General features: G+C 47.2%; 1 protein-coding gene across 2 annotated transcripts in view; it reads left to right on the plus strand.

Annotated features, from left to right (window-relative positions):
* SLCO3A1 (solute carrier organic anion transporter family member 3A1) overlaps positions 1–19,939 on the plus strand; it is a 111,573-nt gene that overhangs the window by 84,757 nt on the left and 6,877 nt on the right. For both annotated transcript variants that reach the window (XM_413876.7, XM_046899111.1), the window contains exons 3-8: positions 330–428; positions 3,375–3,638; positions 10,977–11,141; positions 13,088–13,286; positions 14,205–14,343; positions 18,511–18,686. In XM_413876.7, coding sequence (XP_413876.2) covers positions 330–428; positions 3,375–3,638; positions 10,977–11,141; positions 13,088–13,286; positions 14,205–14,343; positions 18,511–18,686 — 1,042 coding nt within the window. The remainder of the gene's footprint in view (positions 1–329; positions 429–3,374; positions 3,639–10,976; positions 11,142–13,087; positions 13,287–14,204; positions 14,344–18,510; positions 18,687–19,939) is intronic.

Below are 19,939 nucleotides of genomic sequence, written 5' to 3' on the forward strand. Positions count from 1 at the left end.
CATGCGTATCTACAAGGAATTTAACTGGAGGTGGCAAAGGTAAAGATTTCCCTGTGGGTACCTCATGCTTTCCATCCAGCCATCACACAGTATAAATCCATGCAGTCTTTCCAGCTCAATAGGAATCCTTCAGCATTATCCCAGCTTCATCTGTTCTTTTTCCTGAAAGTCTATGGAAAAGTGAAAAGCATTTTGGGTGCCCTTTTGTCTGAAGCATTTGAAAGAAACAAAGATATATCTCTGCCTATTTGGTACCAGTAAGACCACACCATCTTGCAGAAGAGCAGACCAATGTAAGCCGAGTACTAATTTTCCTTTTTCTCTTGTAGGGATCCTGTTTACGATGCTGGTATTTGGACCAGCCTGTGGATTTATCTTGGGCTCCTTCTGTACCAAAATCTACGTGGATGCTGTCTTCATTGACACAAGTAAGGAAAACTGGATTTTGTTTAAAAGCAAATGTTTTAATGTGTCAGCATGTCAAAAACATTGATGCTTGCAAGTATGAGCTGCTTCTTGTTCCTTCTTGAAAGCCCCTTGCATACATGGATATCACTTTGAGAGGCTTCTTAGTTCTTTTTGACTGAGATTTCAAACTTTTCGACTCTGTCCCCGTAAAGAACAGGTTCATAGTGGCTGAAATGTCTTCCTTTCTACTGTGAGATGAGTTTTCAGCTCTTAGAGGACATCTGAAAACATCACTGTGTCCAAGCATTGGGTAGCACAGATGTAGTAGTGCTAGGGCAGCTGTGTCCAGAGCATGGGGTGAAGTCTGTAGAGCTGCCATCCCCAGGCCCTGGAGGTAGCAGCCAGGCTCTCTGATGGAAGCACACTTGTACTCTATGCCCAGTGCCACCAGCAAGTGACCCTGTGGGCAGGCCAGTCCCACAGCATTGTAGATTTCTGCCCAAATTAATGCTAGTCATTGCTCACCTTGACTCCGTGTTGGGTTAAATCAAGTCGTTTGCTAATTTTGCTCTTTAAGAAAAAGAACCAGCAAAATCTTATATAGCTACCTGCGCTGTGCCTCTTTGCCATTAGAGGGCAATGTGTAACAGGCTTTTCTCCACTGCTCCCCAAGCTCTGTGGGCTGCAAACCTAACGCTTCACGTTGTCACCTTTGAGGGTGTGCTCCAGCTTTGTGATGTTGCTAATACATCTTCACAGGATGCAGTTGGATGGAGTTCATCCCTGCAGGGGTCAGAACCCCCTTCTTAGTCTTGTTTGTGTATGGCAGCTAGAGAAATCTAAGTAATATCCCACGTGTGGGGAAGAAGTCTCTTTGTTTGACAGCCAAGAATTTTAGCTGTGCTTTGGAAAAGCACAACGTGGCCTGTTTTCATTCCTTGTAAAGGTATACAAAACACTCACGTGGTCCTGTAGGCAGAGGAGTTTGCTTAAATGTTGTTGCACATTTGGCCATTAAAGCATAATTCAGTTCAAAATATGAATGTGCAGAGGAAGATGCTTTTCTTTCATTAGATTAAGCTGTGGAACTCCGCACCACAGGGCATGAAAAGTTTACAGATGAGTTCAGAAACAAATGGATAAGGTTATAGAAGAAGAAATGGAAAAGACACTACACCTGGTTTATAATATCCCCAAACCACAAATGGCAAGAAGTGCAAAGAATGACATCAGGAACGTGTTGGCTTTATTCTTGTGCACTTTCTGGGCACCTGTAGTCGGGTCCATCCAAGCAGGGTGCTGGCATAGGTGGAAAGTGAATGAAATCTGACTGTTTTTACATAGGATCATTGCTCCGTGTTTAGAGCTCAGAGAGCCCCAGATAAATAAGGAGCCACGGAGGAGGGTGGTGTGGCATTAATGCTGGAGGAGCTGTGGCTTAGCAGGTTGTAGATAGGGGGTAGCACTGCAGGTCCAACTGGCTTTGGCCATGGTCCGTCATCATCATGCAAATGTTGGGGCACGCGTGGCCTCAGCCTATTTTTGAATGGGAAAGAAACTCTACGTTACAGCTGGAGACCAAACTCCAGAGGGTGAGCCTGTCCTGCTCCCCATTTCTGACCAAAGGTGTGGAGTGCCAGGGCACCCTATGGCACAGCCCTCCATACAGCACCTGTACAGGAAGGGGATGTGAAGACCTTTGTTTACGTGGCTCTTCTTGTGGCTGTGTTCCCAGGAGCCTGAAAAGATGCGCTTTCAGGCAGGAGGAAATAACAGCAGAAAAATCCAATCCCTCCAGAAGACTATTTTTCAAACTTTATATATATTTGAGTGCCGCACGTTATTTTCCCTAAGGAAAAAAAGAGTTTCCTTCTGTCTCTGCTCGAGAGACAACTTGATTGCCTCACTTGAGACAGATATGTCAGTAGCCGTGCCCAGACAGACACGGTGAACAGAGCAGCTTGTTATTGCAGCCACATGGAGCCCAGTCTCGCGGGGAGCCAAGTCCCAGCACTGGGCACCCTCCACCAGTGCTTAGCGGGGTTGCTGTTGGGAATACAGCGTCTGCTCTCCTGTTGCTTATTTTTATTCCCATAAATTGACACCGGTGCTCTCTCTTTTCCTTATCTCCGCTGAGTGGCAGCCAACATGATACCCTTGCCTTTTACTCTGCTTTTCTTCCTTTTCTGATGCTATCTCTACATTTCCAGGCCCATTTGCTGCAGTGAATGGGTCTCTTTTCCGATATTTTTTACATCTTGTAAATATTTCTCAATATTTAGGACCCTCCACATAATCACAGCTGCTCGTGCTGCCCAAATGTCCAAAATGACTCAGGCCAGTGAATTCAAAGCAAAGTGCTAACCTGGATGAGGCAGGATGGAGATGCAGCATCCTTGTCTGTGCTGCTTCTATTCCATGCAGTTCTTTGCATGTCAGCTATATGTGTTTACTTTTCTTTTGGGCATTTCCCAGTCTTCATGCAGCCATAGGTCATAGGTGAGCACAGGTTTCACATCACGGAGCCCATGTCAGTATGCACTCTGTTACAGGATGCATCTCTTGTACACTCCTTCATCAGCTATCTCCATAACCAGCCAGCAGCTTTCGGGGAGGGCACTGAGGGTTTTTCACCTGTTTAACCTACTGGGCCAGTGAAACCCAAAACCTCAGTGCCAGCAAAGGGAGGACACTTGGTACACAGCAGCATCCTAGAGCTGGCAGAGCCAAAGACACCGCAGAGAAGCTCTGACTGTGGGGTTTTGCAGAAAGTGGAGGTGCCACCAAGTTGATGGGCTGCTTGTCCTAAAGACCTCTTGCAGGGGGAGATCTGCACGTGCTGGTAGCTCACATGGGATGGGTGTAGGATGCTCCATGGGGCCGACAGACCCCCAGCCTATAGGATCCCTAACTCCATTGTGTTCCCCCCACCCAACCAAACTACTCACTTACGTTTTCCCTTGCAGGTAAGCTGGACATCACCCCAGACGACCCTCGCTGGATCGGTGCATGGTGGGGAGGCTTCCTCCTCTGTGGTGCCTTACTCTTCTTCTCGTCCCTGCCCATGTTTGGCTTCCCGCAGTCCTTGCCCCCAAGGCCGGAGCACGCTGGGGAGAGCGAGCAGGCCATGCTTCCCGACAGGGACTACGAGAGGCCCAAGCCGAGCAACGGGGTCCTGCGGCACGCACTGGATGCAGAGAGCAGCACAACCTGCTTCCAGCAGCTACGAGGTGATGCACTGGCTCTGCTCACGTTTTCTGTGAGAGGCAGCAGCAGGCTAACAGCTGGTTGGATTTATAATTGGGCTCTGATTTGGGCTATCTACCTTTACCGAGAAAAAAATACGAGCCTCGTATACTGAGATGTCAGTCCCTAGCTTCTAATTATCTCTGGTATTGTCCTCATTTTAAAGACAGACTTTGTTCCACTTGAAAGATTTTTCTTAACATACAAAGCTTCAGAAATCCATGATAGTCCTGTAGAGATGATAAAAACCAAGGGGAACACAGCAGTTTGTGAGCTTCCCTCCGGTCTGCAGTCCTGCTTCCCTCTGCCTCCCGAAACAGAGAGCCAGCAAAGGCAGACCGAGGAGATGGGAACTCCCAGCACTGGGGTGGCAGCAGGGCCATTGCAGCCCCAGACACAACACAGCCCTCAAGGACGGGGAAGAGAGAGATACCAGCCCAGAATAGCAACAAAGCAGCAAGGCAGAAAATGGCTTGTAGCAGATGAGAATAAAAAACCCCATATCACGTCCTTTAGTGATGTCGATGAAGCTGGTTCTAATTAAGGTCAGCTACAGATCCTGCATTGTGCGGGAGTGTGGGCACATATCCTTGTTCAATACGCTGCAACAGAAAATCCTTCATCTGAGAGGATGAAGAACTACCAGTTCTGTAGCACTGGTGGCTTCTTCCCACTCTCTGTCACTGTGGCAGAGCAGGTTTCGTTATTGTCTATCCCGTGTTGATAACTGAGGACAAAATCACTTGTTCCCTGTACAGCTGCTGTAATTGGGAGTTGAATGAGGTGCATGTGGGAAGAAAAAAGAGGCTTTGGGAAAAAAAAAATATTTGCTCAAATATGAAAAAATGCCTTGAATAGTTGATGCGGTTGTTCATTAAGGGAAGGTCAAAGATGTGAAATATTGACTTGATGAGAAAATTCAGACGGAAGGAAAGGTAAAAAGATAGATTGATTGAAAGTGTGTCAGTGGAATGATTGTGGTTATCTTCCTGTCCTCGCTGCAAGGATTTTCTCAGCTTTGGGAAATGGGCGTTGGGGTCCATTGGGGTGATTCTTTATGGTGGGCTCATTGGAACCTCTGCTTCTGGCTGCTACATTTTGGCATGGGTTAGAAATTATTGCAGGTTTTCATACGGAGGAATAAAAGAATGTGGGATGTCCTTGCTGCATGGAGGGGTGGCAGTGCTGCCTGGGGATGATGCAGAGCAAGCTGACTTGCACACAGAGAGGCTGCAGAGGTGGGTGCCACAGCAGCTACTGCTCATTGAAGTACAGAAATTAAAATTCCACATCCATATGCTTCAAAGTATTGGTTACATCAGGAGGCACCACACTCTTCCACGTTAGTCTTGTCACTGCGGGTAAAGCCCGTTCGGATCAGTGAGTTCCAGAAGTCTCTTTGTAGATGGACTTTGAAGTACAATTTACATCGCATCAAATAAGACAGGGAATGACCTTTTTAGTTATGCCTTTGAGGCTGTCACAGCCGACATGGTGTTGGTAGCTGGCATCTTCTTTCAAGTCCGTTGGCACTGTTGTCTGAGTCAGAACGTGGCCAGGAGTCACATTTGCCCAAGTGCCCTCTTGGAGGTGAGCAGACATAGATGGCAAGGGAGGACTGAGCTCACCCATCTCTGATGCATAGTGCTGAAGGTGGAGGTTTCAATCTTGCTGTGTATAAATATATATTGTTTTGCCAGCAGCTGAAAAATATATATGCATTCCTCTGTGGCAGGGCCTCATATCCTTGATCCATTTGCTGATTGTGTAAAGCTTCCACTGGGGAAAGTCAGACCTGTTTATTGTTTTTCTTAGGGTGAAAAGGAGTGATAATAGCATACAGAGGCTAAAAATATGTATGTACACCTATAGTCACATCTCCTGGCCTGCCATGGGCTTGGGAGTTGTTTGTGTTTGGGAAGCTGAAGAACAGACGATGTATATGGGGTTGTGGGGGGAAGTGTTCATCAGGGTTTGTGTGGTCAATAAGTGCAACACCTGTTCTGTAAGTGTTGTCTCTGCAGCTCCGTCCTGGGCAGGTGTGTGCTGGGCATCAGTCCATGCCCGCGTGGAGGTGTGTGGTTGTCCATCTCTTGTGCATTGTGTGGAAAGGAGAGTTTATTCTGCGGGCTTTGTGTGAATGAGCTGTAGCAACAGTGCATCCTTGGAGGCTGAACTGAGACTCCTTTTTGGCTATTAAATGATGCTGATTTTGGTGGTTTTTTTGCTTTTTTTTTTCAAGCCTTGCAGTGACTGCTGCAAGTGAGTGGCCGTGGCAGGAGGGAAGTAGGGCAGTGTCACCTGGAGATGTGCTCCCAGCTGGGGCATGACTGTCAGCTGGTGTCAAGGCACATCTGGCGCATGGGAGGATGCTCGAGACACAGCAAGGTTTGCTGAGAGACAGTGAGATGGAGGGCTGGGTGAGATTCCTTGGCTTTAGCACGGAGAAAAGCTGTGACTAATATAAAAGCAACCATCTTCCCCTTCTTCACGAGGAAGGAGCAGGTTGTCTTCCAGAAAGCCCGGGTACAGCGCTGGGAGGTGCTTACCATCTCCAAATGAGAGAATGAGCACTGCACCATTTTAGGTGATTGCTATTCCAGTTAAGCTACACAAGTCCATTTGGGAGCACAGGGAAGTGAAGGATTAATAGCGGAGAGAGGATGGATAAATGCTGCCACTGATCTTTACTCATATGGCAGCCTGGCAGGGTTGTTCCAGCCCAGCACTCTAAGTCTGTGAAAGCAGTCCCTGCTGCCCTGGGGGCACAGCTTTCCTTTCATACCTCTGTGTTGCCCAGGGGGACCTCTGTGCTGTTGGGGCCGAGGATGACGCTCGGCTCTGGCAGGGCACCTGTGCCCTCTGCTCATGTCTGCCCAGCATGTGTCCTTTGCCTCGCGCTAACACGCCGCCTCTAACGCACCACCTGCTCCAGGACGTGCTTGGAAATACACTGTCAGAATCAGTTTTTTTGCAGGAAAATATCCATCTCTTAGAATTTGAATGGTCAATTCTGCTGAAATTCGCTTTCAAACTGCTTCCTCGGCTGCTTCTTTAACCCTTCTGACACATTCCGCTCTAAATGCATTTTGTTTTCGAATTATTTAAGCTAGAAACTCGTTGCATCTGTCTAGAGAGATGAAAAAAATGTAAAAGGATTGAAACTGATATGGAATCCTTCAGCTTTGGAGAGAGAAATTCATTCACAAGGAATTAAAGGAAAACCTACAGTGGAATTAAATGAATTTTGAAACTACAAATTCCCTTGATTTGGAAACATTTTGATTTCCACCCAGCTTCATTTCCAAGAGTGTAGGAGGGCTGAGATGTACAGCTGACAGCTGTCATGTCTTCTGTTCGGATCCTTCCTGCTCTGTGCACCAATCTGCTGACTACCCAGAGGGAGAGCTGCTCTGCATGCTGGGTTTCTCTCCCCAAAAGTGCCCTCTGGTAGTGCTGGGCCAGGAGCTCCCAGCTGCGTGGGGGTCCCAAGCCATGGAACGCCTGCATTCCTCAGGGGAAGCTCATAGGATTGCATGAGATTAGCAGCTAACACAATTAGTTCTAAATTCACAGCTTTAACGAATCTGAGAACATCACAGGTGCTTCTAGTCCTGTCTCTCAAGAAGCCTGTTTGACACGAGTGTCATCCTTTTCCTTCGTACCATCTGTGATATTAATTTTGCCCAGACCTCATGGACTTTGGTATATTAAACTCACCTGAGTTATCTCTAGTGCCTCTTGCCTTATTCCATCTTCTCATTTATAGGAGCTGCCTTTTTCCAGCAGGCATTTCCTTCTTGCTGCCTGCATTATTTTCTTTATCCCATATTCCTCGAGCAAGGTGCAGATCCTGCCTTTTGTTCCCTATTCAAATCCGACGCATGCTGCCTGCATTGCTGTTAGAAAGGAGTATTTTGGATCAGTGCTAAATTTCACCTTCCCCTCATCGCACTGTCCTAGGTGGACTGGGCTCTAAACCTCCCACTAATTTATTACTTCGCTTTCTGTGTTCCTCATCTTTACTGCAAATTGAAAACATGTCTCTGTAGGGTGCTCCAACTGGAAAAAGGGGCCTTGGTGATTGTAATGCTCCAAACAATTCATTTCAAGCACCAACATGATGATTATAGTTTGTCGTTTCTGGAGAGTAGTTAAACCTCATGTAATGAGGTTGCCAATTATTCCCTGTACTCCCCGATGTTTAGTGACAAATCAAAGCTACTTGGTGAACGAAGTGCATTTGCTTATTGAGCCCACGGTCTTTCGCCCTCAGCAGGAGAGGATGCTCAAGGCCTCCACAGCCAACGTTTGGCCTGGGTGTTGCTTAGGGTGTTACAAGGTGGGAACTGGAGAGATTAGCAGGGGTAGCAGAGAGCTGTGGGACATCTTCCTCGATCCCTTCCAACCTGAGTGATCCTACGACCAAACGCTGTAAGCAGAAAGTTTGAAGTATTGGGCATAAATGCTTCAGTAGAGAAAAGAGGATGAGATTCTACTCCTTCTTGGTGTATCTTGCAATGGGAATCACTTTTGTATGGCATGTTGGGTACACTGGGATGAGGATGTTATGTTAAATGAGCTGGTCCTTCTGACTACAGAATCTAGAATTTACGGTCATCTAGTCCAACTGTCATCTCACCCCACCATGCCCATTAACCACGTCCCTCAGTGCCACATCCCCACAGTTCCTGAGCACCTCCAGGGACAGTGACCCCACCACCTCCCTGGGCAGCTGTGCCACTGCCCAACCACTCTTAATGAGAAGAAATTTTTCCTAATATCCAGCTAAGGAGGGTGAGTCTTTCTGTGCCTTGTCTTGATACAGCTTGCGCATTCTCCAAGAGGCCTCTCGAGACTATTTTAAACCCTAAAGTCCTTTCTCTGTTCCCATTTGGTGAGTGGACTTCAACATCAGATTTACGACGACGTTTTGGAGCTGCAAAGCAGGCAGCTGACCTTTTGGGCTAGAGCACAGATCCGAGTTCTGATTGAGTCAGCAAGGCTTAGGGTAACATTTATCATGACTTCAGCTGGGATTGGCTCCAGGGGAGAAGCTGTTGTGCTGGGGCTTTCCTGACCCCCTTCAGACATTTTCCATTCCCTCTTCACACCAGGCACCATATGCCAGGCAGCTGAAAGCACGTCGCTTCAGTCTATTGAGAGAATTTTAAACTTCACTGCTGACTTTTAATCTTGTTCCCAGAGGTATTTCACCCCAAGAACTGAGACAGATAAGGCAGCAGCAGGTGTCAAATGAATCATCGTAACGGGTGGCAGTAGCAAGATGAAAGGATATTCATTTCTTTGGGGAGCCTCTTGTCATTTTCCTTAGAAAATAAAAGGGAATGAGCTGGCCCATGCTGAGAGATGGTGGAAGCTGCCAGGCGTTACCTACTTTGCCTCTGCACTCTTTGTGCTGGGCTTTGTATCACACCCTCCAGTGGGTACGGAGCCCTGTTGCAGTATAGGTTGGCCAGAGGTGGAGTAAGGATGGATTTGGACGTTGTAACGCGTGGTGATTCGGTACCAGCCTTGCCACCTTCAGCAATAAATGACCACCGTCTTGAACTCCGTCCTGCAAAAGTCAGGCTGTCGTTGTTATTATTTGGTGGATAAGGTTACAAATACACCTCTGCGTCTTTACGTTTGAATCGGCACAGAGCTGCATCTCAAGGAATCCATTAGTCTTGTACAAATTGAACTCCGGAGGCAGAAAAGGCAGTAATGCCTTAAATATGGCTTTCCAATCTCAGCTCTGCCAAGTCCACCTTCACTTTTTTCTCCCTTCTTTTCCTGGCAAGATGGGAAGGTCTGTAGGTGGCCACCAAAGAACTGAAGGAGGCAGCAGGTGGTTCCTGAGATCTATCCATGTCTGAATCACTGTGGCTTCTCCCTCTCTGTCTCTTTTTATTTTTATTTTTATAGTCCCATTCTACTAAAAAATCCTATGCCTCCTGCACCTTCATTATGTTCAGCAAATCCTCAGGAAGCAAGAATTTTATACAGCACGAAAAAAACATTTATGCTATAAAGGGACCAGAAACCATGGAGTGGCCCCTTCCAAAAAGGTTAGATCAAACCTAATTATAACCTTATTTTTCCCCCAAAGAAAGAACCGTGGGGACCCAAGCAGAGCCTTGACAAAGAGCCACGCATTTGCTTGCTGAGGCCAACGCAATTAGATTTTGCACCAAAAAAAAAAAGCCCTAAGGGAAAACAGAAGCCACACCAGAGAAATCTGTCATCTGCTAGACCCTGGTATGCCAGAGGGGGGTGGGAAATGGATTTTCAAAATGCAAATAGGGGCCCATTGAGGCTTCACTCCACTTCAGCAGGGTAATTTTCAAACTTAATGATTTTCACATTTAATTCAGGAAGAAATTAGTCATCAGGTATTGAGACAAAGCAAGGCTTTCTCCTGTACTGGGATGTTTTCCTCTTCAAGCTGTGTTATCTCTGCCATAATTAAAATGTTCGCTGAAGTAGAAAATGTGCTATCTGATTCATTAGCCAGATTTCCCTTTGTAAGGTAACTTGTGTTTGCTTATCGGAAATAGAGACGGGCTTGGAGAAGAGGGCTCTGGACATTAATGATTCGGGAGGGAGGAGCAAGGGATCATGAAACTAAAGCAGGTGTGTGTTACACAGCAAACAGCTCAGCGTGCCCCCTGCTCCCCTTGCAGCCACCGAGGCTGGTGGGGTCCACACAGAAGGTGTTGATCTGCTCAAGGTCAGGCATATGGGAGCATGCAGGCTAATGTGCCTGATGTCCCTTATGCCCACGAGAGACCACGTCACCAGGCTAAAAAGGAGAATTTCAGCTTGCACCCAAATGTGCTGTAGGACGCCCCTTGGCAAGCAAGGCACTGTTATGGGAGAGTTAAAAAAAGAAGTGCATTTGGATGGAAGTAAAAGGAAGGGCCAAATGTGAGCTTGGACTGCTTGTGTCTGAAAGCTTGAAATGATGTGTGGTGCTCATCAACTGGCTCAGTGTTGTTCATGGGTAGCAGACAGGGAGAGGAGAAGGGAAAAGAACGCTGGGTTTTGCTGGATGTCTCTGTGGAGGGAACAAACTGGAGAGCATTGATCCTTCAGAATTTCAGCATAAGCTGTAACATTTAAGACCAATGACAGGTGACCTCTTTTGCACCTCCTGGTATCTGGCTTTTTAGATGGCACTTCATTCTGGTGTTGCCACTTTTCAATCAGCTCGTCTGTGCATAATGCAAATGTAGTTTTAGTACCATGTGTTTGTTCTATGGAGAGCGCCTTGAGCAGAGCCTACACAGTAACACCTCTCCCTTTTCCCTCTCTTCTAGTGATCCCCAAAGTAACAAAGCACTTGCTCTCCAATCCTGTCTTCACCTGCATCATCCTGGCAGCCTGCATGGAGATCGCAGTGGTGGCAGGCTTTGCTGCCTTCCTGGGGAAGTACCTGGAGCAGCAGTTCAACCTCACCACCTCATCTGCCAACCAGCTGCTGGGTGAGTAACCATGGCACTGCCGGGGCTCCAGCATCCAGAGGCATTGAAAAGCACTCAGCATGGGTGCTAGCTGCAGCCAAGCTCTCTGATAAGGTTGCCCGAAAGGTGACTTGCCCAGCACCCAGAAACATGATGGCCCTGCAGTATCCAGAAATGCAATAGCTTTGATGTGCAGCAGAAATCCCAACCCGCTTGGGCCATTTCGTTGCCTAAGAACACAACTGCTTGTCAAGCTACAGGGCTGCCCATCTAACTACTTCTTTCCTGGTTAAGGTATCCCAGATTTCTCCAGCCCGTGTCCATTTGGTTTAGGAAGCCAAGTTTCTCCTGCTAGTCCCTCCTATCCCCTCGTACTGGAAATGACAGGACTGCAGTCAGCAGCTCGAATAGCCAAGCTCATGCACTTTGGTTGTCTTTCAAATTCCCCTTCTCTCTGAGCACGCTATACTGCTGCTGTTTTCCGTGTACTCTGTATTCCTCTACACTCATTTGTCCTCTGTCAGGATACTGATGCATATGCGGGATCTTCATTTATTTTTTCCTGCTGCTCATTTTCAAGCAGTCTAGTGATTTGTTTATGACATCCGTTCTCTCAGTAGCACTCATTTAAAATATCTGCAAGTTGGTTTGGGGTTATCTGTAAATACAGACCACCAGATGGGCATCTGGCAGTGACCTTTCAAAAACTGGGGCATCATGAAATGGATGGATCTTAATATCAGAATAAAAAGCTTGCAAGCTGCTCTCCTGACAGTTACTGATTTTCCCATTGAATGTTGATATCTTTTGGTTTTGGCCCAGCTTTCCAAAGGAAACAATCCCTTGCCATCATTGCTGCCTTCACCAGTGACACAGAGGTCTCAGATATGTTGGATTCCTCTGTCCTTCCTGAAAATTAAAGGCTTGGCAAAGGAAAGCAGCTTCACTGTTGACCCAGTGGTAGAAGGAAAACCACTGCAGTGTTTGGTGGAGGATGCCTGGCCGACCAGCATGTGTACAGCTGGCTGGTCTGCAGTGTGGGAATTGCTGTGAGCCAGAACACGTCCTGCCTGTGACCCAGCAGGGGGAAGGGAGACTTTGATACCTCCACTGTCCTCACAACGACTTGTTTAATTTAAGCAGCATAGCTGCCAGATTTCCCAGGTGGCGTTTGTAGGAGTCCGTAAATGCCAGGATTTGGATGCGCTTCTGTGCTCAGCTTGGGTAGGTAAGGTTTGGAGCGTAACTGGCAGCAAAGGGATTAAATTGAACCCAGACAAGTTTAGTGTGATAATGCTTTTCTGTGCCTGAAAAATGAGTCACTTCTGGCAGTGATTTTGCATCTTATGGTTTAAGAAGATTCTATAAGGGAGGTTTAATATTTTCTAATACAACTATTGCTTAATCTCTGAAAATCAGAGTGCTTTGAAGTATACCAAGCAGGGTTCATCCAAAGTCTCTAGACACCTCCAAATATCCTTGACTTTTCTGGCTGCCAGTTGTCACAGGAGGCAATAGAGATGCTGCTAGTTGGGTTAGGATGGGCCAATCTCAGCAATTTTGCCATCCCCCGTCAGTATGGATGAAAACTGAAAGAAGATCGTGGCTCCTCTGTGCAAGGCAAAATATCTGTTTGCGTGCACTCCTCTTTGCTGGGCAGCCCCGGTTGTACCCTAAAATGAGTCTGGAGAGAGCAGCGCAGATTTAATTGTGCAGTGCTTGAGACATGGATAGGAGCAAAGTGGTGGTGGGTGAGTTGCTTTGCCAGTCCAGACAGGGTCTAACGCTGCCAGGTATCACAGCCTCTGTGGTTTGGGATTTATTGACTTAACAAGAAGAATATTCCAAGAAGGAATAAATACCAGCTTGGTGCTACTCCAGTAGTTGATGGTTAGGATGTTTCACCATGTAATAGTGCTGTTCACTGTTACCTGCATGTGTTGCTAGCTGACTTTTTCCCCTTGCAGGGATGACAGCAATCCCATGTGCATGTCTGGGCATATTCCTGGGCGGCCTTTTGGTGAAGAAGCTTAGCCTTTCTGCTCTGGGAGCCATCAGGATGGCCATGCTGGTGAACCTGGTGTCCACAGCTTGCTACGTGTCGTTCCTGTTCCTGGGATGTGACACAGGACCTGTGGCAGGGGTTACTGTTCCCTATGGAAACAAGTAAGTCCCCAGAGTTTCAGGGTCTCCCCTCCAGCCAGCCAGCAAAAGGCAAATCTCACTCAGCCTTGCCGGCAGAAATGCTGTCTTATTGTCCTCCATGAACAGCCTTCAGGCAGTGCTGGCCCATGAGCAAGCATATGAAGCAAGCAACTTAATGAGGGCCGTGTCAAAACAGCGCTCTCACTCTGAGGGCTTTCATACCACACATCTCTGTGAGAGCTGAGTGCCTACAGCTGACAAATGAGCTTTATTGAAAGCAGCCAAACTGAATCTAAAGGTGCCAGACCCGATTGTGAACCTGTGGCCGCCTCCATAGCGTTGGGTCCACTGCACCATCTGGTTTCTCCTGGCATCAAGGGACACATGCTGCTTCGTTTGGTCTTTGAAGCACCTGAGGGGAATTTGCAGAGCCATGTTTTGGAGACAGGGAAATTCAGAGATGGTAGAAAGAGCATTAATGGCTCCAAACCCACTTTAATGGGAGAAATGAGGCACCCAGTTCACTGTAGCACTCCCAGGACTTGGAGGGAGTTCATCTGTGTTTTATTTTCTGGTGCTTCTCAGCATATAGTGGTGACTGTTTTAAAGATGAAACCTTCAGGCTCTCGGCTGCTCACTGTTCTAGAAGAACAGAGCCCTTCCCTGGGCAAGTCTTTGGGGCTGCTCATTGGAGAGGTAGCCCAAGTCCCACATTAGATGTCCTGTTGTGGAAAGATGGGGGCCAAGGCATTTCTGTCCCCAGGAGAGGCTGTAGCCTGGATTTCTTTAAACTGGGACCCAGATAGCCTGTAGTCTGCTTTTTGTAATTTGTTTGCCTTATCAGACCCCCTTCAAAGCCATGTTGATGTGGCACTGACCAGAAAAGCCAGCTGATATCATTACACTGCCTGTTAATTTATTTTTCTGCTTCTCTTACAGCTCAACTCCAACCTCATCTCTGGACCCATATTCCCCCTGCAATAACAACTGTGAATGCCAAACTGATTCCTTCACTCCAGTCTGTGGGGCAGATGGGGTCACCTACCTGTCTGCCTGCTTTGCTGGCTGCAGCAGCACGGTAAGCAGCCTTTCCTCGGTATCTCTTGTCTGTAGGAATGAATCTGTGAGAGGTTAGCACCTATCTGGTAGAGCTGCTCATTTGCAGTCAGTAGGGGTTAAACCCCCAAAACTCAGATTATCCTTAGCTGTTTTTTGCTCTGTTGCAAAAATGCTCTCCTGCTCTGGCAGCAGCGTGCCAGGGTCGCTCTCAAGGCAGGATGGCTTTTCTTTTCATCCTTCTGCTCCTCCTTCAGCTTTCCCCTCAGTACTGAAGCACAGGAACACAAGGGGAAATGTGCATGTGTGTCCTTTGGCAGAACCCAAATCTTTTGCGTGAGCTTGCTGGCCCGAGCTGTGGGAAAAGCTTCTCTCTCCTCCCGCTGCTCCCCATCTCCTCGGTTCTCCATCTGACTGTGTTCACCCTGCTCAGTCTTTTTTACTCTTTTTTCCTTTTGCTCTTTTCCCAAGTCTGGTTCCTAGGTAGATATGACCAGAACCTGATTTCGTTCACTCTTACTGAAGATTTCCCTCCACGTCTCTTGCTTCTCTCTTTCACTCCTTAGCTCTGAGACAGTGGCAAGAGCAATTGTCAAGAGAGCCAAGACTCCATCCAAAAGCATTCAGCATTTCTCAGTTCTCGGGAGTTTATTCCTTTAGAAAACTCCTGAAGACCAAACCATCTCTGTGTAAAGACGTGGAATTCTTAGCAGCATCTCAGAAGTCTGGTTTTCCATTTAGTGCTGCTGAAATGCGAACGTCTCCTGAGTTACGCTGTGAGTGAGTGGGAGGTGAGCCTGGTCACAGTGACCACTTGCAGCTGCAGTGCTCGCCACGTGCAATTATCCCTCCATGGCTTCATCCTTCCTTTCTGAATAGGCAGCAGAGGCACAAGCTCATTGCTAACAAGAGCAGACTCTTGGTACGGACGACCCAGGAGCTCACACCTCTTCTGTCCTGAATTCCCACTCCAGTCTTGAAGATGCAGGCACTCCCTTTGACAAGAGGGAAGCGCTATGGATTCAGGGTGCTTTCAGCAACCCCAGAAGGGACTCTGTGAGAGTGTGACCCAGGCCATGGTACGTAAAGGTGTTGCCTTCTGCCCTCCTCTCAACAAGAGACACAACATTTGGAGCAGTAACGTGATGATTTTAACAAGAAGGCAGCTTGTCCAGGGCACGCAGAATAGTGTCTCATCAGTTCTCTGAGCCCTTAGCAGAGTACAACCAGTGTCGTTTGTGTCTGGAGTGCAGGAAGAACCACCTCGATGTGTGACTCAGGGCAGAACTCTGGCTGCTCTGGCAGGAGCATAGTAATGAAAATTCAGCTCTGCCTGTTCAGCATGCAGCTGCCCAACCTCATGCTTTGTAAGAGCAAACCTCCAAGCAAGAACCTCGCTCTCCCTTCCTCCACCTTTATTCACTCATTCTTTCTTATTTTGCCCTTTCATCTCCATCCTGGAGTTCTTTTTGTTGCTTTGCTTTGTGCATTTCTTTGCAGTAGCGTTTTGAACACAAATTAGTGAAGCAATAGCATCGTCTGGAAAGGGCATTACCAAGAGTTATGGACCAGTTTGGCTATGCAGTGGCCCTGAGGCAAAGCCAAATTTCCAAACCAGGTTTTAAACCCATAATCCAGGTAATGACCTGTCTAGAGGGTCTTGTGAATGTTATATGCTTGTGATGAGCCAAGGGTTGCTTTTTACTGAGACATAAAATTCTCTGAATGCTTTATTTAACTTTACTGCCTTGGACATTTCTGACTGCCTCTCTCCATTTCTCCTCTGTGAACAATTTCTAAAAGCAGTTTGTAGCTCAGTTAGTTGTTTCTTTTTCATCCGTGCTCTCTTATTGAGCTGGTTCCAGGGGTGCACCTATCCAAAAAGCTTTACAAGTGTCAGTGCTGATAGCCAGAGCTCTGGCACACACAAGAAAATCTCTTCTGGGCCATGCCCACGAGTGACCCATGCATGCAAAGCCTTCAACTGTACTTCTTGTACAGCTTTACTTAACCTCCCCTTAGGCTGGAGGTGCATGCTTTCCAGCCTGGCATTGCAATGCTGGCATCTCAGGGCTTTGCAGGGAAGTAGCAGCTTGTCCCTTTCCTGTCATCAGAGCCAGGGTTTAAAAATCAGATGATTGAAAACATGGGAAATTTGTGTAGATAATTAACCCAAATGTAGGATGCAAACTGCATTTGTGCAGCTTCGCATGCCCACAAAAAATCTGCTGGGCGGTGGAAGTCTGATAAACATGTGATTGAATGGTGAGGGGGGGGGTTGCAGAGAAGGGAATCTTTTTAATAATAATTTGGCATGGGTAACAGAAAGTTGCTTCTCCACAGGACGAAGGTAAAAGCCCATCTTTGATGTTGCCTTGTTTGATCTCTGAGTTGTGTAGCACGTCAGTAATAAAAGATCAAAGATCTCCCAAGTATGGATGAGGCACAGCACAAAGCAAGCAGATGTAGTTGGTACAAACTACTTGCATTGCCCTGGGACACCACTTGGGTGCAAAGTGGTTGGAAAAATGGATGGAGGGGCCAAGAGTCAGGGTACAAAGGTAGGGTCCAGCGACATGGCTTGTTATAGGAGGTATAAAGTTGTGTCACTGGGAGGAGAACGTGCCCCATGATTGCCAGAAAAAAAAGGCACTTTCTTTCCCTCAATGAGAACTCGTTGGAAATAAGCAGCCAGTTCTTCACCTTTGTTCTGATGGAAATTTAATCCCAGGATATTTCAGTACAGCTGTGCGTTTAGATGGGTTTTAATCTGCCGGGCCATGTCCTGGCTGGTTGGTTACCGGCAGTGCGCTGCAGTGAGGACCAGGAGTTACAATGCTGCACTGCTGTCACTGCACAAACACCACTGCGGTGCTGCTAATTGCTACCAGCTCGAAGCCTTCAGGTGGCAGCTTCTAACTCACAGCACAGGAGTTTGTTATTTTAATGAGTGTTTGCCAGCCAGAAAGGCACTTGCATGTCTCCTCCAGCTTTCCTGGAGTTCTGCACTGCGGTCTCTCTTGCCCGCTATGCACTTGTGTGGAAGAAAATCATTTGACTCCTACACAGAAGAAAGAGATCGGTGTCAGAAAGGCTAGAGCACTGTCCCCATGGCTCCTTTACTTTAGAGGCAGTGAACCAGAAAGTGTGCTTTTGTACAGTCCTAAGGGGACCCCGATGGAAAAGCAAAGGTACTTCTACTTTGATGTGGCGGAGGGGATGGGGAGGGGATTTGGCTGTTTTCCCCTATGTTTTACTTTATGGCATTACTTCTCTCACAAACATGTGACCTGCAAACCCAGCAGCCCAATGAAGACAAGCCATGAATCATTTATGATCGTTTCATTCCGTATTCATTAAGGGATTTCTTGGTGGTATTGTGCTCCTTAATTGCATCGACATCCCCCGCTCAGAAATTCAGGAGGGTGAGCTGGAAAATAAGAAAAAACCTAAATCTACGACTGGCAAACAAAGCTTCTTTTCACATCCTGCACTTGCTGAAGATATCAAAAAAAAACGCAGTCATTTCTCCCTCCTTCTGATCACATATTGATAAAGTTTATCTTGCCCGACTTCAGCTTTTAGCTCTACAAAAAATCCCTGTGAACTGGATGTCGTTTGTTAGCCCTGGAGTGCTCCTGAGTTCAGGGTGTCTGTGGCACCAAGCTGAAGTGGTCAGCCCATGGTGGTCCACTGCACCTCCCATGGCTGCCCCCTTCCCAGCATTCAGGGTGCTGGAATCAGGCACTGAATCCGCAGCCAGGAGCAGGGCTGCAGACTTACCCAGTGTTAATGTACTTCGGTTTAATTGCAAGAGCCGAGAAGGCAGAGGTAAAGTGGAAAGTAATTAGAACCATAATTTGGGGTTCTTTTGTGTCTCGGGGACACAAATCGTTCCTTTATTCTTCTCCGAAGGAGTATAACTTGGTAATAATTTTGTGGCAGTGACATTTATGGGAGAGACTTGAAAGGAGCAGAAGAAAGAAACAAGCCAAGGGACGGTGTTTCCTTGCTGGTTGCATGCATCAGAGCTGACACGCTCCTGAAACCCTTCCCAAGCTCCCCTCAAATAAGCGCTTAGGAGTGACTTAATTAACTGTAGGAGGGCTCAGAGTGGCTGTGGCGTTACAGAGGGTGAGCAGTGGGGCTGTGGCTCTTGCTTTCCCTGAATCCCTGTGCTCCTCTGCAGAACCTCAGCGGCTGTTCCTGCCTCAGCTCGGTCCCTGCCGAAAATGCCACCGTCGTTCCTGGAAAATGCCCCAGTCCTGGCTGTGAAGAGGCCTTCTTGACATTCCTCTGCGTGATGTGTGTCTGCAGCATGATCGGGGCCATGGCGCAGACGCCGTCGGTCATCATCCTCATCAGGTAACCCCATGGCTCACCTGGGGGCTGCTCTCAAGGGGAGTGGGGTCACATATGGTGGCATCCATGCTATTGCCCCACCAGTGCACTCAGTACTGGGAATGAAGGGATGGATTGTGTACAGTGCTGGAAGAAAGGGAGCGTGGGGAGGGAGATGCGGATGTGCAGCAGAATGTGGGCATCACAGTTGCATCAGCAAAGTGGCAGTAGAGCAGCCTTATGTTCTCAGCAGGTAAGGGCTTAATAAGATACCCGTAGAAATGGCCTGGAGATCTTAGAAACCATGGAAAAATGAAAGGCTGTTGCAAAGGTGAGCGCTGGTCAGTACCCCTTTGGCTAGAGTTTAACTTCTCTCATCCTGGACTGAGTCCAAGAACAAAAGGAACTTGAAATAGTGAAGGACGTCTCTGAGTAGAGCCAATACGAATAGCTGAAGTAGCTTATTCAAATATCTGACCTTGTTTTATTTCCAGACACACAGAACACTTCCCCCTATGATATAAGTATTATACCTAAGCTCACGTTTATCCAGAATTACTTATCTGTCCGGGCTGTCACTTACTGCAAATAATAACCAGAGGCATAAATAGCAGATCCATTCTGCAGCCTGGAAAATTCCAATAAAGTCCAATCAATAAGGTTTGTATTAGAAGCACACTCTTCAGTGGATCTTGGACAGAACGGCTCTGTGAGGGCATGTCTCCCTGCAGGATACAAAATGAGATATTCCACCTACTAGTTCTTTTCTCTCTTTGCGTCTACGGTAGCTAAAGGGAAATCAAATTTCTCGTGATAAATATTGTGGCAAAAGCAATCTGAAGTTTGAAGGGTTCTTTGTTCAGGGGAGCTGCCAGCACCTGTAGGATCCTGAATGGAGTTGTCTTCATGTCGACTCCAAATGAGATAAGCCAGTCAGCCGCCAGGAAGGAGAATACAAGCAAAGAGAAAAAGGAAGGGAACATTAAAAATACTCATCTCTCACTTCTGGGAAATAAACAGTTCACCCATACAAATTAGCAACTGCATTCCTAGCAGAGTTTTAGTTTTTAGCTACTAAAATCCATGGGAAAGAGCTGTTCACCATATACAACCTCATGTTCTCTGCAGTTTTGGGTAAAGCATTGCTAAAAGAAGGTGTTGGCGTGTATTTGTGGTGTCTCTGGCAGGGACAAGTGGCATCATCTGCTTCCTATGGTTAATTTAAGAATGAACTCCCCTCACTGGGCCAGCATGAGTTACACTGGGACCGGTAGCTT

Source organism: Gallus gallus, chromosome 10 (genome assembly GCF_016699485.2).
Source record: "Gallus gallus isolate bGalGal1 chromosome 10, bGalGal1.mat.broiler.GRCg7b, whole genome shotgun sequence".
In the NCBI taxonomy this organism is placed as follows: Eukaryota; Metazoa; Chordata; class Aves; order Galliformes; family Phasianidae; genus Gallus; species Gallus gallus.